Source organism: Dipodomys spectabilis, unplaced genomic scaffold (assembly GCF_019054845.1).
Source record: "Dipodomys spectabilis isolate Male_0828 unplaced genomic scaffold, ASM1905484v1 ptg000552l, whole genome shotgun sequence".
NCBI lineage: Eukaryota > Metazoa > Chordata > Mammalia > Rodentia > Heteromyidae > Dipodomys > Dipodomys spectabilis.
Window position 1 is genome coordinate 752,840 of NW_024871229.1, and position 25,987 is coordinate 778,826.

At 52.5% G+C, this 25,987-nt stretch overlaps 1 protein-coding gene across 1 annotated transcript; it reads right to left on the minus strand.

The window, feature by feature from the left end:
• Nucleotides 1–44: 44 nt before the first annotated feature.
• On the minus strand, nt 45–25,854 carry Ticrr (TOPBP1 interacting checkpoint and replication regulator). The gene is made up of 21 exons (XM_042670459.1): nt 25,165–25,854; nt 22,799–23,078; nt 21,126–21,364; nt 19,030–19,264; nt 18,050–18,176; nt 17,240–17,379; nt 16,602–16,829; nt 14,681–14,832; nt 13,709–13,809; nt 12,957–13,057; nt 12,789–12,861; nt 12,443–12,667; nt 11,649–11,745; nt 10,330–10,381; nt 8,353–8,514; nt 7,237–7,327; nt 5,715–5,776; nt 5,209–5,343; nt 4,699–4,856; nt 1,293–3,018; nt 45–728 (listed from the first exon to the last, which is right to left on the minus strand). The coding sequence occupies exons 1-21, from the start codon at nt 25,825–25,827 to the stop codon at nt 619–621; spliced, it is 5,157 nt and encodes a 1,718-aa protein (XP_042526393.1). The 5' UTR covers nt 25,828–25,854; the 3' UTR covers nt 45–618.
• Nucleotides 25,855–25,987: the final 133 nt, after the last annotated feature.

A 25,987-nucleotide genomic window follows, 5' to 3' on the forward strand; every position in this document is an offset into this window, starting at 1 on the left:
AGCGAGAGCTGGGCAGTGAGCGGCCGGGCCGGGCACACTGGACATGCCCTCAGCCAGCATGAGGTGGGGACATTGGACCAAGCGCTGAATGCCGAGTAGCCTGATGATTTTATTATTACAGAGAATGTAAAAATCTCACCCTGTCGCCCGGCGCAGGTGCTAGGGTTTTGGGGGTTCACAGTGTAAAGAGCACTGCTGGTGTGGGCGGCTCTTTGCAGGACGGTGGGCAGGGTGCGGACTCCTCTCTCCACCTCCTCCAGCCGCGTGCAGCGGGAGGCCATGGTCCTGCGGCTTGCTCTCCCCATCCCAGGCTGCGTGCGCTGCACCGGGAGCCACAGTGCTTGTGGATCCAAGGACAATCTGCACAGCGGGTGTGTGCCTGTGTGCTGGAGCAAACCTGTAATCCCAGCACTCCAGAGGCTGTGACAGGAGGGTCACCGTCTACACAGCAAGACTTCATCTCAAGAGGGGACTGGGGAGCAGGCCCCTGACTTCAAGCCCAAGGGGTCCTGGGGGGTAGCACCTTTTGAACTTTCTCAGTCCGGTTAAGGCAGGGGCGCTGCAGTTCTCGGCACTGGTGGAGTCCGCAGTGGACTGTGTGGAGCTCTGCCTGCCACACTAGCTGATGAGCTTCTTGCGTGTGTAAGTTCTGCTGAAGGGGCGTCTCTGGGAGAGCGCACGGCTAAAAGGAGACTCATCTGGGGCGGAGGGGTGCGTGTCCGCGGCACCTGGGAGGAGGCAGAGGTGGGTGAGCCAGGGCTGCCTGGCGGGCCAGCACAGGCCACCAGTGTGGCTAGGCTGCCGTCAGCAGCTAGAACCCCTAGAAGATGCACAGGGCATGCACCTATTTTTATGTCTTGGATCCGTGGGGTTTATGCTGTTTGCTAGGATTTGAATGTACCCTGGGGAACCCAGTTTTTCTGTGTGCCAGTCCTAGGGCTTGAGCTTTCTTGCTCAAGGCTAATGTTCTACCACTTGAACCACAGCTCCACTTCTGGCTTTTTGCTGGTTTAAGTCTCCAACCTTCCTGCCCCGGCTGGCTTTGAACCATAACCCTCAGTTCCCAGCCTGTTGCGCAGCTAGGCTCAGGCCTGTGCCACTGGTGCCTGGCTTTTGCTCTCTCTCTTAGGTGACAGGGTCTCGCTATGCGGCATGAGCTGGCTCAACTCCAAACGCATGCCTGGCCCAGACCAGGGGTGCAGTTAGCAGGCCAGACCCCAACATCCACAAGGGGCTCGGTGGGGGGGGAGGGTCCCAGATTCCCAACTCGGTGGGGGCTAGCCGTGCATTACCTCTGGGGTCCCTGCCCTGCGAGCTGGGCGTCCGGGCCTGGAACAGCAGCGGGGACTGGGTGAGGGCCTGCAGGCTGCTGGCCGAGAGGCTGCTCCAGCCGGGAGGGGTGGCGCCTAGGACAGGCCACACGTGAGCGGGGGCCTGGGACCCCGAGCTGCCCTCGCTGAGCCCCTGGAGGCCGGGCGCCCACTCACCCGACACAAAGACCTCGTCGTCGTCCGTGGGCACTGCCCAGCCTGGAGACCCGGCGTCTTCCCCGCAGGCCTCGCGCGCCCGCTTGGGCCCCCGCGGTGCCCAGGGCCAGGCGTCCTCAGAGGCGGCCCGCGGCGGCGTCAGGTCGGGCAGCCGGCTCACCCCGTCCAGCTCTCCGTCCTCGGGGCCGGGCCATGTGCCGCAGTCCACCGCACGCTTCCGGCGTGGCCAGGCCTGGATGGCATCGGGCGTCGTCTTCCCGCTCTGTTTTGGTGACGGTGTCCAGGGGACCCCCGTGTTGGCCGTGGGTGGAGAGTGGGTGCTGGGCGGCCTGCGGGACGGGGTGCAGGCCTGGCAGATGAACGTCTGCGCCCCGGCCTTGCCAGGCGTGCTATGTGCAGGCAGTGGGCAGCGGGCATCCCGGGGTGGGCCCGGCCCGGGGGAGCACTCGGGGTCCCCCTCCTTGGCCCCCTCTGCAGCCCCCGGCGGCCTCTTTCTGATCCGGAGCCTGGGGAGGCCGCCCGCCTGCACCTCCAGCTCCACCTCGAAGGTCCGGTCAGCAGCGAGCTGGTGCCGCTCAGGGTCCGCACTGCAGCCCAGGGTGGGGGGCAGTAGCTCGGGGGTGCTGGGCTCCCAGGAAGGCACAGGAACCCTAGGATCACACTTGGGGGCCAGTGGCTCTCCCTCCGGTGACCAGCTACCGCCCTCAGCTTCCTCCAGCAGAGTGAGGTACTCTGTGTCCTTTGCGGGGAGCACAGAAGACACGGGGCTGCCGCTCTCCAAATCGGTGCCTGGGTGACCCCGTCTTTCAGGGCTCGGGGGGGAAGGGCTCCGGGCCTCTCCGCAGCCTGTCCTGATGGCCGGGCTGAGCACAGGAGCAGCAGAGCCCGCGGAGCGGCCTGATTGGAGATCAGAGGGCCTCCTGCCCTGGGTCCCAGCGTCAGACCACAGAGGGGAGGCTCGGGGGGGCGTGGAGGGGTCCGGCGGGGGGTCTCCCCATCCCAGCTCTCCGGGAGGGGACCTGGTAGGGGCGCTCCTCACAGTGCTCCCGGGTGAGGGAAGTCGAGTCCTTGGAGTGATGGTTAGGTTGTGTGCCAGGTCCCATGGCGGGGGCTCAGCCCTGGGAGGGGTCCTGGGGGTGAGCTCCACAGTGCTCGGCCCCGCACACCTGGGCTGGGTGGGGGAGGGAGCCAGGTCCTCCGGGCTGGGAGTCACCAAATGTGGCCATTCCTTGTCCAGCACAGGCCCGGGGGCCGGGGCCGCTGGCCTGCGGGTAGTTCTTGGGGTCTTCGTCCTCAGAGGAGGAGAGGTCCCTGCTGCCACAGAGGGTCTCTCCTGGGGGCCCCCAGGGGCCCCCGGGGAGTTGCTGCCCTGCGAGGAGGCCTGGACAAGGGGCGGTTTTACAGGTGTCTGGCGTGCAGGGTGGCTCTGCGGCCTGGTGGGGGTGCGGAAGGGCGTCCGTGGCGATCCAGACCGCTTTTTCGGGGTGGTCTTGGGAAAGGTTGGAGATGGCATGCAGTTCTTCTTAGGAGTCTGGGAAGAGAAATGCTTGTTTCAGTGCTGGAGCGCTGCGACCCACGGCCCCGCCCCAGGAATCCCCACATGAGAACAGCAGACCCCAGCAGACAGCCAGCACCTTCGCAAGCAGGGCCTCCTCTCCCCTCACCCAGCAGCGGGGTCATCAACCCTGCCGAGCCGCTCTCCTTCCCCACAAACAGTTCTAGCCTTCACCAAAGTCGCTTTGCTCTTGGCTCCATTCAGCTAGTGCTTGCCAACCACTGCGATGCATCAAATACACTATGTGTGTGTGTGCGCGTGCGTGCCCTTTCCTTCCGTGTGTGCGCGTGCGCGCCCTTTCCTTCTGTGTGTGTGTGTGCGTGCGCGCCCTTTCCTTCTGTGTGTGTGCGTGCACGCGCCCTTTCCTTCTGTGTGTGTGCGTGCGCGCCCTTTCCTTCTGTGTGTGTGTGCGTGCACGCGCCCTTTCCTTCTGTGTGTGTGTGTGCGTGCACGCGCCCTTTCCTTCTGTGTGTGTGTGTGTGTGTGCACGCGCCCTTTCCTTCTGTGTGTGTGTGCACGCGTGCCCTTTCCTTCTGTGTGTGTGTGTGTGTGCACGCGCCCTTTCCTTCTGTGTGTGTGCACGCGTGCGCGCCCTTTCCTTCTGTGTGTGTGCACGCGTGCGCGCCCTTTCCTTCTGTGTGTGCGTGCGTGCGCGCCCTTTCCTTCTGTGTGTGTGCGTGCGCGCCCTTTCCTTCTGTGTGTGTGTGTGTGTGTGCACGCGCCCTTTCCTTCTGTGTGTGTGCGTGCACGCGCCCTTTCCTTCTGTGTGTGTGTGTGCACGCGCCCTTTCCTTCTGTGTGTGTGTGTGTGCACGCGCCCTTTCCTTCTGTGTGTGTGTGTGTGCACGCGCCCTTTCCTTCTGTGTGTGTGCGTGCGCGCCCTTTCCTTCTGTGTGTGTGCACGCGTGCGCGTGCCCTTTCCTTCTGTGTGCACCCTTTCCTTCTGTGTGTGTGCGCGTGCACGCCCTTTCCTTCTGACCAGGAAGTTGGCAACATCTTCCTGCAATCCTTCCTGGATTGCTTCAGGGGACGGCGCTGGCGTCAGGCTCGCACTAACAATATGGCAGAGGCAGGAGCAGGAGCAGGGACGTGTGAGGACCCCAGGAAGGAAGGCTAGGGGAACGATGTGAGGCCAGCGGCCACGTGCGGGACAGGGCAGGGAGGACCAGAGCACCTCGGCCACACGCGCTGCGGCCTTCCTTCCTTCCTTCCCCAGAGGGAAGCCCCGCTGGGCTTACAAGATGGACAGCCTTTTCAGCAAGGTCAGCTGAAGGTGCCAGAAAGACACCTCTGGATGAGGGATGGATTTGAGAGTGGCCTGTCTGAAGTAGAGCTGAACTGGTGCACGAGCATATGCGTATACGTGTGTGCGTGTGTGTGTGTACGTGTGAGTACCAAGCCCGTCTCGATGGCTGTGCCCCGAGCGAGCCCCCAGCTTGCAGCAGCAAGGCGGAAGCGGGCAGCAAATGCACACGGAGGCCGGGGCGTGCCGAGGCAGCTCAGGGAAGATGCATGGCGTTGAAGCGGCGTGCCCAGACCACCCCCATCCCCCGACATCCCTCCTCTGCGGTCCCTTTAGCAACACACCACCTGCTTTCTCTCCCCACTGGACCACAGGTTCCAGACCATCCTCTTTGAAGCACTGGAACTTCTATACCTGGTAAGCTGCAGGCACCTCTGAGCCCAGCGCACCTCTTGAATGCTTCTGTACTGGGACTGCACCCCTCTCTGCAGGGCTCACCACCCCACACAGAGCTCCAAAGAGGAGCTTCTTGGGGGACTGGAAATATTGGGCTGGAGATTTCTCTCTCTGGTCTGCAAGTCACAAACAAAAGCATTGTTAAACGCTTCTGGAGACTGGCAGCGACACGGGGCAGGGGCAGGGGGACCCGCCCGGCGGCACCCATGGCCCCGTCACTGCTCACAGCCTCCAGGGGAGTAATGAGGCCTCAATTCAAGCCCAGCTCGGATACTCTAATCAGGACTGAGGGTGAAGGATCTGCAGAGCAGCCCCCTCTGCTGGGACCTGCGCAGTCGAGCCGCCTGGTACGGTTGTGGGGGGGTGCTGACTGTTCATCCAGGCGTCACCTTGACAAGTGTCGCGCCCTGATCTTAACACTGCCACCAAGCCGTGTGGGACTGTGGAGGCTGACGCGGCCAGGATTACCTGATGTGTCCTGCTGGAATGAGCAGACTCTTTGCACACTGCGAGACTTTGGCTGGGACACAGAATAGAAGGAACTAGAATGTGCTCTGCCAAATGCCAACGACTTGATCCGAGGACTTCGTCTCAGAATTGCTTCTGTGAAACAGAATCAGAGTCAGCGACCGGGAAGGAGGTCCAGCTTACGTGGTCCCTTCCCGTGTCACCAGAAAGGGGCACATCCATTGCGATACAGCTCTCCATGAGATGGAAGTCCACAGCGGCTTGAGACTTCTAAATCTAAACCTCCCTGGCCTACTGGACTGTCACCTTCAAGAGACATGACAGGCACTGATAAATGAGGTCTGTACAGTGTGACCTGAAACTCAGCAAGTGCTCTGTGGAAGATCGTCCCCCGTGGCCATGAGCCATCACAGCTTCAAACTGTCTGAGAATGTGCTGAGTGGCCACCCAAGTACAGAAAGATTTCTAGAGAAGTCCGGGGATTGCAAAGAAGAGAGCACACTCACCCCCTTCTCCTTTCTCTGGGGACTCTTCAACCACATCAACTGCAGGGCCAGGATCAGAGGACCTTGAAAACCAGCAGCACAAAGATCTCAACACCACGCTCTGACACACATTCACTTCTCGTCTAACGAGGTAGCGAAGACCACAGGGCTGGACAGCATTAGGGGATGCAAGCTACATGATTGTCATTAGTTCCTTTGGTGCTGGGAATTGAACCCAAGACCTGGCTTAAGCTGAGGGCACACACAACCATGAGTCCAGCCCCGGGTATGACCCCTCTTGAGAATGAGGGGGTTAAAGTGCTATTTTATGGAAAGCAATTTTACAACATCAAGTGGAATGTTTAATCTGAAGAATGCTCTCTTCTGTTTGTTTTATAATGTCCAGAGAGGTGCATCTTCATCCAGTCAAATTGCGTCTGACCATTATTTGTATATACATTTTATTCACTTGCGAGAAGGGAAATTTATCAGTCAGAAGTCCTTGGCAAACTGACAGAAATTGTAACTCTCACGAAGACATTCCCATGTTGCTATGCATTTCTGAGATAGCATAATACTTAGCTGTAACTTTTTATTTTTTATTTTTATTTTTGCCAGTCCTGGGGCTTAAACTCTGGGTCTGAGCACTGCCATTGAGCTGCTTTTGCTCAAGGCTAGCGCTCTACCACTTGAGTCACAGTGCCACTTCCAGTTTTCTGGTGGTTTATTGGAGATAAAAGTCTCACGGAAGCCGGGCGCTGGTGGCTCACGCCTGTAATCCTAGCTACTCAGGAGGCTGAGATCTGAGGATCGCGGTTCAAAGCCAGCCCGGGCAGGAGAGACCGTGAGACTCCTATCTCCAATAAACCACCAGAAAACCAGAAGTAGCGCTGTAGCTCAAGTGGTAGAGCACTCGCCTTAAGCTGAAGAGCTGAGGGACAGTGCCCAGACCCAGAGTTCAAGCCCCATGGCCGACCGGAGGAAAAAAAAATAAAAGGTCTCACGGACTTTTCTGCCCAGGCTGGCTTCAAACCGCAATCCTCAGATCTCAGACTCCTGAGTAGCTAGGATTACAGGTGTGAGCCACTGGCGCCCAGCCAGACTCATTAATGCCATTAATGTATTTCAAAAGTTTCAGGGATGGGAATGTGGCTTAGTGGTAGAGTACTTGCCTCACATGCATGAAGCCCTGGGTTCGATTCCTCAGTACCACATACACAGAAAAAGCCAGAAGTGGCGCTGTGACCCAAGTGGTAGAGCGCTAGCCTTGAGCTGAAGAGCTGAGGGACAGCACCCAGGCCCAGAGTTCAAGCCCAATGACCGACCAACAAAATGAGTCTGGGCTGGAGGCATGGCTAAGTGGTACAGTACCAGCCTCTTGAGTTCACACACAAAGAATGAATCCACTGAATCCTTAAAGAACCAGTCTACAGAAGAAAGATGACAATAATGTGTGTGTGAGTGTGCATGTGCACATGCACACTTGTGCCAGTCCAGATAAGGCCGTGTGCCCGCCCTGGCCAGGATGAGGCCGAGCACTCACCTGCCCTTCAGCTGGCGGTGCAGCAGCCTCCGAGATGTCTGCTTGTGCACCGGAGTCTCGGCCACGCGCTTGGTCAGCAGTCTGTGATAACCTGCAAGGCAAGGGCTTCCACGATGAGCCTCGCTGGACCTCCTCAGGCAGAGGTACAGGAGGCGCAGCAGTGGGAATCCACGCATGGACTCTGCCTAGCTAGAGGGGGGACCATGGTCTTCAAGCTATGTTCTACGTGCCCCGGGTTCAACAGTGTGTCAGCACTGTTGGAAATCCTATGACCACAAAGGCGGAGGCAAAATATCACAAAAGCAATCCTGAGGGAGACCATGTGCTCCTTAACCATCTGTCCATGCTGTCAGTGCTGCTTACGACTAAATAAAATTAAATGTATGCAAATAATAACTCTAACTGCATATAATAACTCTCAGTGGAGTAGGTAGCCATTCTACGCATGGAAGGGTTTTAGAGTGAATTTAAATGACTACAGAGAGGCGGGCACCAGTGGCTCACACCTGTAATCCTAGCTACTCAGGAGGCTGAGAGCTGAGGCTCTCAATAGAGATCCCAAAACAGGAGGGTATTGGGGAAACTCACAAACACAAGGAATTTAACATATTTCTAAGTAACCGATGGGCAGAAAATATTTTTAGATGCCGAAAATGAAAAGACATCAGACAGGATGCAGCTCGAACAGCGCTTAGTGGGCAGTTTATACCTGTAAATGCTCCTGCGTAAAAGAAGTCTCAAACCAGCCACTTAACCTTCACCTTCAAAACCCGAGACGTGAGTTTAAAGCCAGCATGGCCTAGAAAGCGCGATTGTGTCTTGAAAAATAAAATTAAAGAAGAAAGACACACGCAAAACTAAAACCCAAGTAAATAAAAATAAGTAAATGAAATCAAGATTAGAAAATCATGAGAGAAAAGTTCAAGTTCCTTAAAGAGATCAGGTAACATGAATAAACCTAAAGCTAAACTGGCCGAGAGAGGCAAGCCTGAGAAGACTAAGCCAGGAGCACTGTGTGTAGTCTGGGCAGCAGGCCGTGGAGCCTGCCGGAGCCTGCCTGAGCCTGCCGGGTGAGCCGTCCGAGCCCGGGTGGAGCAGCCCCCCGTCCTCTGGTACCTTGCGATGCCGTGCTTCGGGTCTTCTTGAAGCCATGCGGTTGATGCTCTAGGCCTTCCACAGCCGACACGGAATGGCTTCTAGGTAGTCCACGCTTCAGGGATCTCTTTGAAGGAGAAAGCATTTCCTGGTTGAAGAGATTTCTGCGAACTTTGGTAACTTCTGAAAGCACAGGGCAGCAGAAGACAATAAACAACTGACTCTGACCTTCAGTGAAACAGAGCAGCTGCTGAGAGAAGCCATCTCATGTCCAGTCACTACAGCACATTTCCTCAGACCATTTACCACCAGCGCCTTCAAACTGTTTACCCTCCATTCCAAAAATGTGTGTGATTCTGCACAACATAAGCGTGCAATGGTATCCAATAATCTCAACGCCATTCCCAGGAATTGTCTTGGCACTGTGGCTAATCATTTGGCCTTAATAGATGCTAGTTCCTCATTCTCTTTTAATCATTAATGAAGCCATCTAGTCCTGGGCATTTTTTCCTTCTTACGACCTTCTAGGAATGTCTATTTAATCTAGCCGACCTGTACCTTGTTGGTCTATCATTGTATTCCATTGTGGTATTCTATTCCATTACAAGTGCAGTTTAAACCCAGCATCCCAGAAGATAAGGACGACCACATCTTTTACTCAATTAAAAGCTCGATCGCTATGAAATAGACATCATGCTTAAGCAAGAGGACTTGATTCTCTAGATGAGGCAGTCACGCCTGGCGTATCTACGGAGGTATTCCCCGAGGATGAGCATAGTTGGGGGAATGTGGGCGGCGCCTCCTTAGGAGCGGGGATGGAATGGAAGGGGAAAGGAGAAAGCCACCTCTCCCTGACACCACGTGCAAGATTCTCTGCTCTGGCACATCCTCCACCACCATGGACTAAAGCCCCAGAGGCCAAGAGCCAAAATAACTCCTCCCTTAAGCTGATGTGCTCAGATACTGGGTCACAGCAACGCAGAGCCTGTCCTGTTAGTAAACTCCAGCGCTCCCATAGTTCTCCCCCATTTTAGACTTTTTGCTCTCTCGCAGTCGATCCAGCTTTGCAGAGAGGATTCTTTTCAACTGCACCAATTTCATTTCTTTGGATAAATTTACGGCCTGATGGGCTGTCTTAAATCCCCCTCTGACCATCTAGACTCGAGGTGAAGGAAGACAGTGGTCAAGCTGAAAAACCCTTGGCAAAGTTGGCAAGAGTTGGTAGGTGACGCGAAATTCACCACGGGTGAATTCTTCTCCGAGCAACTCACACAGATGAAGAGTCCCCAAATGGGAGCAGCCTTTGGGTCCATCTGTCAACGTCAGAAATGCTAAGGACATGAATAACGTGACACACACCAAAGCGTATCCCTGGTCCCTGTCACCTGCTCAGATTCCATGTGAGACTCACTTCTGACCTGAACGTTTTTCACTTATTGCCATATGATATCCAAAGTTCTGAAACGTGTGATGGCTACAGAAAACGTCACAGTAAACATCACCACGTTCACCAGCTGTCAATAGCTGTTCCTCCCTCCCTCTCCGTCTAGTGCACCCGGGAGAGCAGCCTGAGATCTTCAGCCTCAGGGTCTCTGTTTGCTGAGGCAATACCCACAGGCCAGCACAGCAGCGTGCTGCAAACAGTCCTTCCGCTTTCTCCAACCGTCTATCACAGACCCTGTAGCTTTCACATTTCTTCGTTAGCACCCAGGCCATGGTTATGGGGTGTAGCTTCAGCAAGTACGCTTTAACGACTGGCATCTGAAAGAGCTCCACAGCCTCTCCTCTTTCCTCCTTTTTTTTTCTCTCATGACAATGGCATTTTTGTAGGTTGAAGGCCAGTCTTTTTGCTGGATTTTGAGACCACATAACTAGCATATTACTCTATAAGACGCAGGATTTGGACATTTGTGATTACACGCCACATTCTATCATTCATTGCAGCCATTTAAATGCAGGCAGGGAAAGCAACTGGTCCTTCCAGTGGCTGGTACTTACCTTGCACAGCGGCGTCTTTCACCGGGGGAGGAGGCGCAGGCTGAGAACTGGCCTGGAAGACAAGAGAAACCTGCGTCAGCCCAACAGGCACGCATCTAAAATAAAAGGCCGGAAGTTCCGGGGGGGGGGGGGGGGGGTTGGCGGAGCACTTTGGCCCTGCACTCATTGGACACAAACAGAAGCCCACACTTCTCGACGGATGCACTGGAGTCACACAGAACCTACACTGAAAATGCCCACGGGGCGAACGCTGTTCAGTGCAGACGCTGAGAGAGCAAGGAAGCCTTAGACACAGCAACCACGGGGTTTGTGAAACGGGATGGGGGTGTTTTAGAGAGCAAAGGCACAAGTACAGATTAAATCTTTTTTTTTGTCGGTTGTGGGTCTGAACTCTGGGCCTGGGCGCTGTCCCTCAGCTCTTCAGCTCAAGACTAGCGCTCTACCACTTGAGCCACAGCACCACTTTCAGCATTTTCTGTTTGAGGAATCGAACCCAGGGCCTCATGCATGCAAGGCAAGCACTCTACCACCGAGCCACCTTCCCAGCACCATCAGTATTTCCTTCCTTCCTTCCTTCCTTCCTCTCTCTTTCTCTTTCTTTTTTGCCAGTCCTAGGGCTTGAACTCCGGGCCTGGGACTGTCCCTGAGCTTCTTTTGCTCAAAGTTAGCACTCTACCACTGAGCTACCTCCACAGCCTCAAATCTTTTTTTTTTGCTAGTCGTGGAGCTTGAACTAGGGCCTGGGCGCTGTCCCTGAGCTTTTCTCCTCAAGGTGAACACTCTACCACTTTGAGCCACAGCACCACTTCCGGTCTTCTGGCTGCACAGCTTTTCCTGCCTGGGCTGGCTTCGAACCACAATCCTCAGATCTCAGCATCCTGAGAAGCTAGGATGACAGGCATAAACCACCAGCACCCAGGTTAATTTGTTCATTTTGAACTTTTTCCTACTGTTTTTTCTTTGCATTACCTCTATTATACTCTTGGATGAAATGGTTAATCTAACAAGCGTGTAACTCTTTATTTGGGGGGTTATGGTTTTTACACACAGTCATAAATATTTAAGGCCGGTTGAACATCACTAACCCAAAAGTCCAAAAAATGAATTGCTCTAAAATTATAAAGTTTCTGAATGTCAGCACCCTATGCAGATACTCTGCCATGTGAGGAGCCATGCAGTACAGGGCGCGGAGGGACAAGGCGGGGCGCGGCAGGGCGCAGCGGGACGCGGCGGGGCAGAGCGGGCCGGCCCTGCACGCCGCCTCCACTCTAGGAGCCGCCTCCACTCTAGGAGCCGCCTCTCTGCCCCACAGCACTTACGGTTTTTGTAGCTCTCCTGGGCACTTTGGGAATTTCAATTTGCCGAAGATTCTGTGAAACCTCTGCAAGGCTTTTGTGTCGTATTAATGTGTTTTTCCTGTTAAAAATAGGAAGAAACAGTCCAGTAAGGAAGAGTCAAAGCTACATTTGCGTCTGGAATAAGCCCTGTTTAAAGAAAATCAGCATCTGAGCTGGGCGCTGGTGGCTCACGCCTGTAATCCTAGCTACTCAGGAGGCTGAGATCTGAGGATCGAGGTTCAAAGCCAGCCCGGGCAGGAGAGACCGTGAGACTCCTATCTCCAATAAACCACCAGAAAACCGGAAGTGGCGCTGTAGCTCAAGTGGTAGAGCGCTTGCCTTGAGCTGAAGAGCTGAGGGACAGCGCCCAGGCCCAGAGTTCAAGCCCCACGACCGACAAAAAAAAAAAAAAAAAAAGAAAATCAGCATCTGAGTGCCACTCTTTCATTTGCAGTGACAATGATTCAAGTCCAGGATTTCGTAAGAGAACTACCATACATTCCAGCTAGTTAACCTAAAAGAAAAGCATCATGGGACCCTGAGAAAGGAAGCGGGAGCCTCAGCTCATTTCCTGGCGGGTTCCTAGCTCCTGGAGCCTGTGGAGGACTTGCTCCGCCCCCAGGTAACAGTGCACGTGGGGAACTCTGCTCGGTGGGAACTCAGCTGATTGGCTCCTGAGACTCAGATGTGGGGCAACTGTGCGTTCTTGCACAGGACATGGACAGAGGCCACTGGATCATCACCGTGTGGCGCGAGCCTCCCGGCCACGCTCCTACCTCCTCTTCTTGGCTGATCTGGTGCGGAGCTCCTCCAGCGGGTCAGACTCTGCACCACCTGACCCTGGTCCCGCAGGCTCCAAGGTGGGTGGGGATTTGCTTTCTTGCGTGACGGAGTCGTCACTGAAGAAGTCGGCAGGAAGGACGGCGGCCAGTTTCTGAGGGATCTGAAATGCGAGGTTGTCGTAAAGCTTTCCCAGCATCTTTGGGATGGAGTTGATGTACCTGTGAGGCAGTGGATGTACCTGGGTGAGCCTGGGGCACAGTGACCTCCCCTGCTGCACCCAGCACAGGGAACCCCCAGATGGATGCACTGGAAGGTGGAGTTAGTCGCCACCAAACTCACAATTCCAGGATCTCCTCCAGAAATTCGGACAGGTACGCTGAGTCCTCAACTCGACACAACAGGCGCAGCAAACCTGTCATCTAAGGGAGATTTTAGGAAATGAGCATGTGTCCGGTGCGGGGCAGCACGAGGCTGGAGGACACGTTCCAAGGGCGTGAGGCTGGGGACTTGCCTCCTCCTCCACTACTTGCTCCATCTCATCCGAACATTCTAGAAAAGAAGGGCACTGCAGACACATCTCTAGACGAAGGAATACCTGAAGTTGGCACCTTGAGAGGGAGGAAAAAAAAAAGAAGATACTTAGTCATCTCTACTTGGAGGGCCACCCAGGTATATTTACCCAAGAAACAACCACCAGTAAGAACCACTGCTTTGATAACACGTACAGGGCTCTATGTGTACACACACATACGTACGCATGTACACACACACACAAACATTCACTCTGACTAAAAAGGGTAGAGGTAGGGGAGGAATCCAGAGGTGAAACTCCTCTAACAACTAATGTACTATTTACCAAAATGAATACCAGGAAGTGGTTTTGGGGGGATGGACGCAGGGGCAGAGTATGGGAATGAAGGGTAAGCAAACGGTCATTAAGTGCAATGTACATGATGTAAAAAATCAACTACATTACTAGAGGGTAGGGATGGGAGGGGGGATACGGAGGAGAATAAAGGAAAGATTGACACTGACCAAGAAGCATTGTACTCAGAACCTGACTTGGAGAATTGTAGCTCCTTTATACCACTACCTAATAGTAATAAAGGATCAGCACTTTCCCTAACAATTAGTGTTAAATAACCAACCTGCCTGTGAGAACATTAAGAATCAGCTGCATCTTCAAGCAAGAGGTCATTTTACACTGAGTCGAGCAAATCCCAATTTTGTTTTAAAGTTATTAATCAATAAGTACTTACTCTCTGACTTTATCTTCATTATTCAGTTTTTTTTCTAGATTCTGCAGAAGACTTTTGCTAGTTCCTAAGAGGTTACTTTTTATATGATTCAGGCAGGTCTCCTGAAAACATACAGTCAATTATTACACAAAATACTACTAAGTAAGAAATGATCACTGTTTCAGGTTTCTTTAGGAGCTAATAACTAAGGCCCTAAAAAGAACATGTCCGCTTGCAAATTTCCCTCTCCTCTAAGTATTTGTCCTCTGTATCATATATGGTGACAAGTATTTATGAGCAGTGGGCACACAGAGTTATAGCTGTTTTTTTTTTCTTTCTGTCAGTTGTGGGGCTTGAACTCTGAGCCTGGGCACTGTCCCTGAGCTCTTCAGTTCAAGGCGAACACTCTACCTCTTGAGCCACAGGGCCAGTTCTGATTTCCTGGTGATTAATTGGAGAAGGACTTTGCTGCCAAGCTGGCTTTGAACCGCGATCCTCAGATCTCAGCCTCCTGAGTAGCTGGGATGACAGGTGTGAGCCACCGATGCCCTTCTTACACAGCTGTCTTTAAGACTCCATTTTTGCCAGGCACTGGTGGCTCATGCCTGTTAATCCTAGCTACCCAGGAGGCTTAGGTCTGCAAATCTCTGTGTAAAGCCACCCCAGCCAGAATAATGTGAGACTCTACCTCCAATTAACCAGCAAAAAGAAGAGCTGGAGGCATGCCTCAAATGGTAGAGTACCAGCTGTGACCAAGCAAGCGAAAAGCATGAGGCTCTGAGTTCAAGTCGTGGTACCAGCCAAAAAATTACCAGTAATTACCCCCGCCCACGCAGCCCACTATACCCACCTTCCGAAATCTGGAAGCAGACTCACTCCCTTGTACATATTCTGCTCTTAGTCATTTACAGAATAATGGAATTTTCCCCAGATACCCAAGCCAAATGAACAATCAGTCAATCAACATCTATGACACGATCTGAGCTTTCTTACTTCGAATTCCTTAGTGCCTTTTGATTTTAGGAATGCCTTAATGGTTGAGACCATGCTCTGGGCGCATGAATACAAGCCGGTTTCTTCTGTGGCCACAGCCTTTTGGTAATTTTCACGTAGGTAAGATAGTAGCTCCTCCTCGGTTTTAAAATCTGTGGAGAAAGTGAAAGGGTCACATTCAGGTGAAATCTTGTCTCAGTGAGGTATCTGCTGTCCCTTGGGCAGAGGACGGGGCGTGGACTGTCAGCTGTAGGGCAAGGGTCACGGGACCTAGTGTATGTATGGAGACAAGAGGCGCCATGAACAGCCTCCAGAGCACAGGACCGCTTCCCAACAGAGACAACCCAGCCCCCACGCCCACCGTGTCCAGCACACAGGACCGCTTCCCAACAGAGACAACCCAGCCCCCACGCCCACCGTGTCCAGCGCGCAGGACCGCTTCCCAACAGAGACAACCCAGCCCCCACGCCCACCGTGTCCAGCGCACAGGACCGCTTCCCAACAGAGACAACCCAGCCCCCACGCCCACCGTGTCCAGCGCACAGGACCGCTTCCCAACAGAGACTACCCAGCCCCCACGCCCACCGTGTCCAGCGCGCAGGACCGCTTCCCAACAGAGACAACCCAGCCCCCACGCCCACCGTGTCCAGCGCGCAGGACCGCTTCCCAACAGGGACTACCCAGCCCCCACGCCCACCGTGTCCAGTGCGCAGGACCGCTTCCCAACAGGGACTACCCAGCCCCCACGCCCACCGTGTCCTGAGTGGGAAACTGCGGAACGAAGTGGTTTAAGAAATGCTTCACACGTGAAGTGTACAATATAAACACTAAAGTTAGAAAACACACAGAAAACAAAAACATTGTCTTTTTCGTGGCGGACATGATTTTGTAGGAAGTCTGACAGAAAACCCAGAAAATTTCTAGGCAGGAAACAGTGGCTCATGTCTGTGACCCTAGCTACTCCAGACATAGAGGTTGGGAGGATTGAGGTTGGAAGCCAATTAGGGCAAAAAGAAACAAAAAACATACCCCCTCAAAAAAGAAAACAAGCCAGCCATGATGCTTCCCACCTGCCATTGCAACCATGCTGGAGGTCACAGGTAGGAGGATCTCATTCTGAGGTTAATACTAGGAAAAAGTCAAGACACCACATGAAAAAAATACAGCAAAACCAAAGGCTGGGGTGTGGCTCAGGTGGTACAATGCCTGACCAGCATACTATGAGGCTCAGCAGTTAGTGCATCATTCTGCTACACTACTTATCAGCAACGTACAAGTAGAATTTGAAAACACATTACCACTTATACTACCACCAAAACATATATAATATATACGCTCTGAGGAAGAGTATAAAACCATGAAAGAAGCCGGGTGCTGGTGGCTCATGCCCACAATCCTAGCTACTCAGGAGGCTAAGATCTGAGGATCACAGTTCAAAATCGGCCTAGGCAGTAAAGTCTATGAGACTTATCTCCAACGAACCACCAGAAAAACGGAAGTGGAGCTGTGGCTCAAAGTGGTAGAGCGCTAGCCTTGAGCAAGAAATCTCGGGGACAGTGCCCAGGCCGATCTTAAGCCCCACCACTGACCAACAAAACTAAACAAATAAATAAAAAAAACCTCACAAGATTGTCCCATGAATACTGACAAACTCATGTTCTCTGTGGTATAAAAGCATGATAGAGGGGCTGGGAAGGTGGCTCAGTGGTAGAGCGCTTGCCTTGCATGAATGAGGCCCTGGGTTCAATTCCTCAGCACCACATAAGCAGAAAAAAGCCAGAAGTGGCACTGCGGCTCAATGGGCGAGCAGTAGCCTTGAGCTGAAGAGCTGAGGAATAGGGCCCAGACCCAGAGTTCAAGCCCCATGACTGACAAAAAAAAAGCATGACAGACACAAGTATGTTCCAGAATGGAGGGAGACCTTTGAGTTTACAACTCCTCAGTGCTCTTCCTCTGTCCTCGAGTCTATTGGCCGTTCTTCCTCCGACTGTCTTGGCTGTCTTTTGGGTCCCTTTCTCCCCAGCCACATCTGGACTGCCATCTGGATTTGACTTCTGAGCCTTTACATTCAGCCTGGCAACGTTCAGCATCTTCAAGGAGCGGCACATGGTGTTCATCTTCTGCCTCACCGGAGTGCGGGGGACACCGCCTGTGGGGGGAGAGAGGAAAGACTTCAGTTGAGATGGCCATGGAAGGACATTGAAACCAAGTGTGTACTTCAGGAGGACTTCAGTCAGGAGGTTGCTACCCATAACAAGGCGAGAGAGAGCCTTTCCTTCAACCACAGTAGGCACTCATGAGCCTTGGGGTAAGGCTGGGACGGAAGGACTGCGTTGGAGACCAGCCGGACACAGGGTGAGAACTGTCACCCCCCCTCATTTGGTTAGCATTTCATCTCATTTCATATATATAAAATATCAAATACACAGGGTGAGAACTGTCACCCCTCCTTATCTGGTTAGCATTTCAATCTCATTTCAGGGAATGTCAATCTTATAAAATATATAGTCTCAAAAAAAAAAAAAAGTTTTGTAAGAGGCAGTCTTTCCGTGTGCATACGTTTCTTTTTTCTGTCCTCTGGATTCACCAGGGTAGACTCTTGGCTGAGCTTGCTGTGGTAGAGCTCCGAGAGGTCATGTGTTACTTCACTCTCTGTTCCAGAAGAGGCTTCTGTACCAGCGGAGGCGGCCTGTAGTAAACTGTAAAGTCAAGACATCTAGTATAAAGCCAAGATCGCAATTTTCCAAAGTATTTCTAAAACAACACAAAACAAACAGAAAGACCCACCATCCCTCCTCATAAAAACCAATCTAAAGATATTTCCATAGGATACCTTCAAAATACATTTTCTCAGAAAGGAAAACATCCCCCTAAGGTATCTTCATGGAACCTTTGTGTACAACACTGGCTTTTGATTTTTCCCTTTGTTGATCCTGGGGCTTGAACTCAGGGCCTGGGTGCTGTCCCTGAGAAATTTTTTTTGCTGTTGGTTGTGGGGCTTAACCTCTAGGCCTGGGTGCTATCCCTGAGCTCTTCAGCTCAATGGAAGCACTCTACCACTTGAGCCACAGTGCCACTTCTGGTTTTCTGGTGGTTAACTGGACATGAAAGAGTCTCACAGACTTTCCTGCCTGGGCTGGCTTTGAACTGTGATCCTCAGATCTCAGCCTCTTGAGTAGCTAGGATGACAGGTGTGAGCCACTGGCTTCTACCAACTTTGTTCTTTTCTTTGGTACTTACTCCTAAATTTTTTCTGACAGCCATTTATATGAGTGTTTCATTTAACGTGACAATTTAATAAGAAATTTTTAGCAAAGAGTTTTTTATTTTAGTAGTCAATACTCAAGAGAAATTAGGGGAAAAAAATACCAAAATGACTCCATCAAATCTGAACTGGCACCACTGATGTTAGAGAAAGGAAACCACTTTTCCACCATGGCTGGACTCCAGGGGGCGCTGTGGCGGAGCTCCTGCTGGGCCCACTCTGGAACAGGAGCTGCAGGAATGGTGGACAGAGAGGGAAAGGAGAGGCATCAGAGCCAGAGCAGAGTGCTCATCTGCGCCAGCCTGGCCCACAGGCTTGTGCTGTCTCCAGCTATCCCCAACACAGTGCCAAGTGTTTGTTGCACACACTAACGCTCACTTGCTCACCACTCAGGCGGCTGAGGCAGGACTCCTGGGGTACACTCTGATGTACAGGGACCCCACTCCCCGCACTGAGGTGTGGAGATGGCACCGTGTCAGCACATGGGTTTACACCTTCAGACAAGCTGGAGGTCACACTTGAGCACAGGCACCGACAGATATTGTAGTTAATGACAGGGTAATTCTACATGCGGAATGTGCTGAACCAGAGGACTAACGCAGATAGGACTAAGGCAGAACTTAGAACCGTGCACCACACCCTTCCCACATTTTGTCTATTTGCCCACAAGCTCGTGTGCGTGTTTGTGCATGTGCATCAAAACTAATAAGGCTTGAACTCAGGACCCGTGCGCTCACTTGGCTTTTTCACTCAAGGCTGGTGCTCTACCTCTTGAGCTGCAGCTCCATTTCCGGCTTTGTGGTTCACTGGAGATAAGAGTCTCACAGATTTCCCTGCTCTGGCTGGCTTTGAACCCTCAGTCTCCTGAGTAGGCAGGATGACAAGCACGGACCACGGGCAACTAGCTCTTCTGCTTTTGGAGCAACGTGGCTCCAAGGCATGGCCGGCCTGGCTGTTCTGTCCCCTCAACCCACTCTCCCGATCCCACCTTTGGGCTCGCCCGCTCCGGAGCCCAGCCTGCCAGCAACCCCCAGCTTCCTCCTGCAAACCCCACAGGCTGCTGGCTACTGGCTGGGAAACGTACCACACGAGGCAGGATCTCCAAATGAATCGGGAAGCTGACTCAATACACCATCCACAACATCAGAAAAAAGGGGATCTGTGTCCTGGGCGCGCTCGGCTGCAACTGTTTGCAGAACACGTCTTGGCATCCCAGCCGCCTTGGTTCGAAACACAGTGAGAATCATAGCCCAGGCAGACAGCGGGGAAATGACTCCTGAGACGGGAGGCCAACCCTCGCCAGGGTCCACACTGACAACCTAGAGAGGAAGGAAGGTTCAGTAGTTGAGAACAATGTAAATACGCTTAAAAATGTACCCTAATAAATACGCTTAAAAATGTACCCTAACGCTGGGCGCTGGTTGCTCACGCCTCTAATCCTAGCTACTGAGGAGGCTAAGATCTGAGGATCATGGTTCAAAGGGCAGGAAAAGTCCCTGAAACTCTTATCTCCAATAAACCACCAGAAAAGTGGAAGTGGCGCTGTGGCTCAAGCAGTAGAGCTCTTGCCTTGAGCTGAAAAGCGCAGGGACAGCGCCTAAGCCCAGAGTTCAAGTCCTACGACTGACAAAAACAAAAAAATGTACCCTAACTAGTGAGAGGCAGAGTAACAGTTGGCCGTTGGCGGTAGAAGAGAATGTATTAATCATACAGTCCCAAAGTTTCCATTTATAAACCAGGAATACTCACTAAGCACTTAGCACTTACTCCCTCCATCCTCATAACAGCACTGGATTACATGATTATTATCCCTGTTTTACACGGGGATTAAGGCCCAGGAAAAGTACCTGGGCCAAGGCCGCCCTGCCAGGAGAGGGAGAAGGTAGGTACACCTCACTTCAAATTCACCCTCCAAACGATGAGAGAATATTAGCATCTAGGGGATTTATCAGACCCTCCATTGAGTGGAGGGCCAGGACCTAACCCAGACCGTCCCCGTCCTCACCCCGCACACCGCTCATCAGCGCACACAAAGCTCAGAGCAGCGCCACTCTCCGACTGCCTGTTTTTCTCCAGAATCTCTCTTCTGCTCCCTTCCTCCTTCCTTTTCTCTCCACCCTCCTCTCAAAGTTCCCAGTGCTAGGGATGAACCCAAGGTGTTACACAGCTTTGGCAAGCACTCTGTCACTTGAGTTACATTCCCAGTCTTGTTTTTTCTTTTTTCGTGCCAGTCCTGAGCGCTGTCCATGAAGTTTTATGCTCAAGCCTAGCGCTGTACCAACTAAGCAGGCTTTTTGGGGGATAATTGGGGATCAGAGTCTCACAGACTTTCCTGCCTGGCCCATGAGATTTCAGCCTCGGAGTAGCTAGGTGTGAGCCACTGGTGCCCAGCTCTATTTTGTTTTTGAGCTAGGGTCTCCCTATCTCTGCTTGGTTTTAAACTCTCAACCCTCCCCCTCCTTCCTCTGCTTCCCAAGCAGCTGGGATTACAGGTGTGTGCCACCACACCCAACTTTCTAGTCTTTCACCTTAGGATGCAGTATATCTAGATGCTTCCTGAGATTATGAAGGCAAAAACTAAATAAGGTAAGGAAATTGCTGATATTTTAAAAGTAGGCATCACCTTAAAGTTAAATCCTCTGTATTTATATTCCTTTTCAGAAGACATTCCAAAGTTTGAGTAACTGTTATGCCATTATTTTTTTTGTCAGTTGTCGGGCTTGAACTTAGGGCCCTGGGTGCTGTCCCTGAGCAATCTGGCTCAAGGCTAGTGCTCTAACACTTTGAGTCACAGCACCACTTCCAGTTTCCTGGTGGTTAATTGGAGGTAAGGCTCATGGACTTTCCCACCTGGGCTGGCTCTGAGCCTGATCCTCAGATCTCAGCCTACTGAGTAGCTAGGATTACAGGTGTGAGCCACCAGCATACAGCTTGTGATACTATTTCCATTTTTATGGTGTAGCAGCCACCACTCATTTCCCGTTTGAATATTGCTCTATTTTCCTATGAGAATTTAAAGGTATTAAGGTATTTAATTCATTGCTCAAATGGCGTCTACAGTAATGGGTACTGTCCTGAACCTGTGTGGACCACAGTGCCTAAAGAGACAGCAGATGTAAAGATGATGCCATAAAGAGCGTGCCACTAGTGAGAACAATTACAGGCATGAAGGGCACCTACCAGATGTAAGCCTTGGGCCATCAGCGTGTCAGCCAGCTGCTGGAGTACCAGCCTCTGGGCCCATCTGCCCTCCTCTGGACATTGCAGCATCCAGCAATCTGTGCCCAGTGAGCCGCCCACAGGGAGAGACCACTGGACCACCGAGTCTTTTAGGAAAATGCTAACTGGTTTTTGAAAATGTCTTTGATACATTGCCAAGGGCTCCAGGATAACTTCCAACGCCTCTTCCGTCTCTCTGCCTGGGAGAAAACAACAAAGAACGTTAAAATTCTACCTTGAGAGGTAGCCATCAGGCCAGGCATAGTGCACAGGACTCTACATCTACTTCCCTCTGTGAGCCTCACATCCGAATACCTAACACACCTGCTCACTTGGGAGGCTGAGGTAGGAGGATCAAGAGTTTGAGGCTAGCTGAACACTGGTGACTCACATCTGTAATCCTAGCTGCTCAGGAGGCTGAGATCTGAGGATCGGGGTTCAAAGCCAGCCGGGCAGGAAAGTCTATGAGACTCTTATCTCCAATAAACCACCAGAAAACCGGAAGTGGAGATGTGGCTCAAGTGGTAGAGCGCTCGCCTTGAGCTGAAGAGCTGAGGGACAGCGCCCAGGCCCAGAGTTCAAGCTCCATGACCAACAACAACAACAAAAAGAGTTTGAGGCTAGTTTGGACTACAGAGGAAGACACTGTCTCAAAAAGCAACAGAATCACAATAAAAAAAAAAAAAAAAGTAACAAGCTGGGTGCTAGTGGTTCATGCCTGTAATCCTAGCTACTCAGGAGGCTGAGATCTGAGGATCACGGTTCAAAGCCAACCCAGTCAGGAAAGTCCGTGACACTTATCTCCAGTTAACTACCAGAAAACCAGAAGTGGCGCTGTGGCTCAAGTGGTATAGTACTTGCCTTGAGCTGAAGAGTTGAGGAACAGCACCCAGGCCCAGAGTTCAAGCCCCATGACTGACCCCCCCCCCCCCCAAAAAAAAAAAAGCAACAGAAACCAGACAGAAACTAAAAAGAGATTTCATAGTAAGTCGGAAAACCCAGCTTTCTAGTTGAGACCTTGGTATTGGAACTTAATTCACATTTCAGTTATGATATTGTTGACAGCTATTCTGCTACTCACAAATGAACCTACAAGGGCAAGAGATACTGTCACAGCTGGGTGCTGGTGGCTCACACCTGTGATCCAGCTACTCAGAAAGTTGAGGATTGCAGTTCAAAGCCAGCCTGGGCAGGAAGGTCCATGAGATTTTATTTTTTTTTGCTAGTCCTGGGGCTTGAAGTCTGGACCTGGGCACTGTCTCTGAGCTTTTGCTCAAGGCAAGGGCTCTACCACTTGCTTCTGGCTTTCTAGAGTAGTTTATTGGAGATAAGAGCTTCATGGAGTTTCCTGGCCAGCCACGCTTTGAACCACGATCCTCAGATCTCAGCTTCCTGAGTAGTTGGAATTATAAGCAAGAGCCACCGGTGCCTGGCTCTTTTGTTTTGATTCATGAGCTAGCAGTTGGGTTGGACTAATATACAATCCTTTCCTGTGCTATCTCTGATTTTACTTCATTCCATTATAAGCATTAAATGTTTAGGTTATAAAAAAGAACTCAAAAGCATGGGTCCACCTTGAAGAAATAAATGTACCTAAGACTGAAGAAAAACTATCCAAAGTATTTTTTGCTTACCTTTAACTGGGAGAAATAATGTGCCTTCAATCCGTGGAAATGAGGCTTTGTACTCAGGAGAGTTATAGAGCAAGCTGTTTAAAGTGGCATCAGCTGGCAAAGCTAAAATCCACGGAGAAAGGTGAGGTGTGCCGGACAGCTTTCCTTCATGCTCCAAGTTGGCTTCCCCAGGTCTACCAAAACCCTGGCTGAAAATTTCAGATGGCAAAACAGCACCGCCTCCGTGGTGGAGCAGCTCACACACTGTCCAGTACCCGTCGTGGTCTGGGGAGTCCCACAACTAAAAGAAAAGCAACCAAGAAGCTCAGGTCAGTATCCATTAAGCACTTGTGAATAAAGCTAAGAGGAGGAGGAGAAAGTTGGTAGTAAAGGATCAAGTTATAGGATCAACATGCACCAGACCCAAATAACAGCCAGCACCATTATTATACAGCCCCAGAACGTAAGATGTCTTCAAGAATGTATTCTTTGAGCTTGGCTCCAGGCTACCAAGGAGACTGAGATATGAAGATTGAGGTCTAAAGTGGATAATCCATGAGACTCTTATCTCTGCCAAAATGCTGGAAATAGAGCTATAGCTCTATGGTAGAGCCCTAGCCTTGAGTGGAAAAGCTCAGAGACAGCACCTAGGCTCTGAGTTCAAGCCCTAAGACCAACATGTACGCGCGCGCACGCACGCACGCGCGCACACACACACACAATAACAATGGTAGCTGAGTACTGGTGGCTCATGCCTGTAATCCTAGTTACTCAAGAGGCTGAGATCTGAGGATCACAGTTCAAAGCAGTTAACCACCAGAAAGCCAGAAGTGGCACTGTAGCTCAAAGTGGTAAGAGTGCTAGCCTTGAGCAAAAGAATTCAGAGACAGCACCCAGGCCTCAAGTTCAAGCTCCGTGACTGACAAAAAAGAAAAATGAAAATTGAGGGGCTGAGAATGTGGCTTAGTGCTGGAATGCTTGCCTTGTATACATGAGGTTCTGGGCTCAACTGCTCAGTAACACATAAATAAAACTTAAAAACAGCAAAACGATGTTTTAATAGGATTTCAATTAGTTATAAAACCTATTCTGTCTACAAAAGACTTAAGTGTTTTCTTCTCTAGTAGCTGGCACCTCTCTGGGCTAAGACCAAGCACTTTTGCTGCCCTAACAAATTTTTTCTAGAATTACATTTTCCCCCTAAACATTTTTGCCCTTTCTTTTATTTTTTCCAAACCACAACTGCCTGATTTTTGCATTTGCCAAGTCTTTCGATGGGTTCTTAGATGAAAGTACATCGGTGATCTTAACACACTTAAACACGTTATTCATTTTTACAAATATCTCTAATCTTGCTATTTAACTTACTTCTAGTTTTGTGACGTGTGTTTCTATGAAGTAGAATCATACCTCTCATCTGGTCCCAGCCCCTTCCAAAGCCTTCTCATGGATCAGAACTCAGTCTACACCTTGGTCCATGGATCCAGTCTCTTCTGACTTCTACTATCTTCTCCATTGTTTACTAGGGCTTGGCACTCCTGGCCTGGTTTGTAAACACAAACTAAGCTCATTATTTCTAGCTCACATCCTTACACCTAGTCTTCCCTAGCCTGGAATAGTCTTTCCTAGCCTTCATGCTCCTCCTTCTTTGCTGACCAAAAAGGGTCTTCCCGGAGTACAAACTTGCCTCTACTTCCCCCAGCTGCCTGCCCCATCCCAGCACCCAGCTTTCTTTTCTCCTGAGCCTGAATTGAAATCCTCAGTTTCCTCCAGAAGCTGTTATCTGTTAATGCTCATTTATTCCTTCATCGGTTGCTCTCTGCAGTGGAAGGAAACAACCCCCAGGTCTCAGTGCACCTCATCATAGCATCTTGGTGAAGTACTTGACAAGCTGGAGGAAAAGGGGAGAAGGCATCACAGGAGTGAGGGGCTCTCTGCTTCCACAGGAGCCCAAACTAGTTTTAGACTTGGCATCTGTAACAGTTTACTGAGTCAATAAACAAGCATTTACAGGTCGCCCACCATGTCCCACACACGTGGAGCATCCTGATCACCACGTGAGGCTGGTGGCTGTCTCTGAGAAGAAAGGTGACATGATGGAGGGCAGAGGGGAAGAGAGGGGAGGCACAATTCAAAGGCTGATGGCCTGAATGGACGAAACTCACTCTGCCCAAACCTCTATCGTGGGACGTGACTTAATGGGACGAAGCAAACTGGGTCAAGACCAGCGGGGAGCTGGGCTGGGCTTCCCTCCCACGATGAATTCTGGGGGGGCCGCTCAAAGCGAGGGGGGGGGTGGAAGGCAGATAGGACACCTGCGTGGCGGGGACCCGCAGGTGCTGCTGCCAAGTTCAAGTGGGACCCGAGGTCCCGATCCGTCTCCCTACCTGGGCCGGTTCGGTGGTGTCCACCCAGTACAGGGTGACGCTGCGGGCGGCCATGGCCTCGCGGATCCTCCGGGGCAGCAGCTTCTCCGTCAGCTGGCCGGGGGTGGGCGGCGCGCGCGGCGCCTGCGCCTCGCAGCCCACCGCGAACTGCAGCAGCTCCCGGCGCGAGCGCGGGCAGGAGGCCACGAGGAAGACGGCGTTGGCGAAGCCGCCGAGCGCCGCGCGCGCCTCCTCCGCCTCGGCCTCGGCGTCCAGCAGCCTCCGGCCGCGGCTGCGCAGGACGGGCTTCGCGGGGGACGTGATCTCGGGCCGGTCCCACTGGTAGTCCAGCAGCGTCTCCATCAGGGCGCCGTGCGTGTGGCTGGCGCGGGGCGCCGGGCCCGGCAGGCGGGCGCCGCGGCCGCCGCCGCCCAGCCGCGCCTCCAGCTCCGCCTCGAAGTCCTCCCAGGAGCGGGTGCCCAGCTCGCGGAAGTCGGCCGCGCGGGACGGGCGGCCGCGCGCGCCCTGGGAGTCGAAGAACCTGAAGGCCCAGTGCACCCCGGCCAGGCCGAGCCGGCCGCCCAGGTAGGCGAGCAGGCGCAGGGCGGCGCGCCGGACGCGGCCGGGCCGGGCCGCGCCGCCCGCGGTGTCCAGCACCAGCATGACCTTGTGAGCGCGGGCCATGCCGGCCACGCCGCCGCCCGGGGCCGCCGCCCCCTCCTGAGGCCCTCACTCCGGGAGCTCCGGCGCCATTCACGGCTTCCCCGACGGGCCCGGCTCGAAAAGCTCCCGCGCTCCGCGAGGGCGGCCGCTATTGGCGGAGCCCCTTCCCCGAACTCGGCTC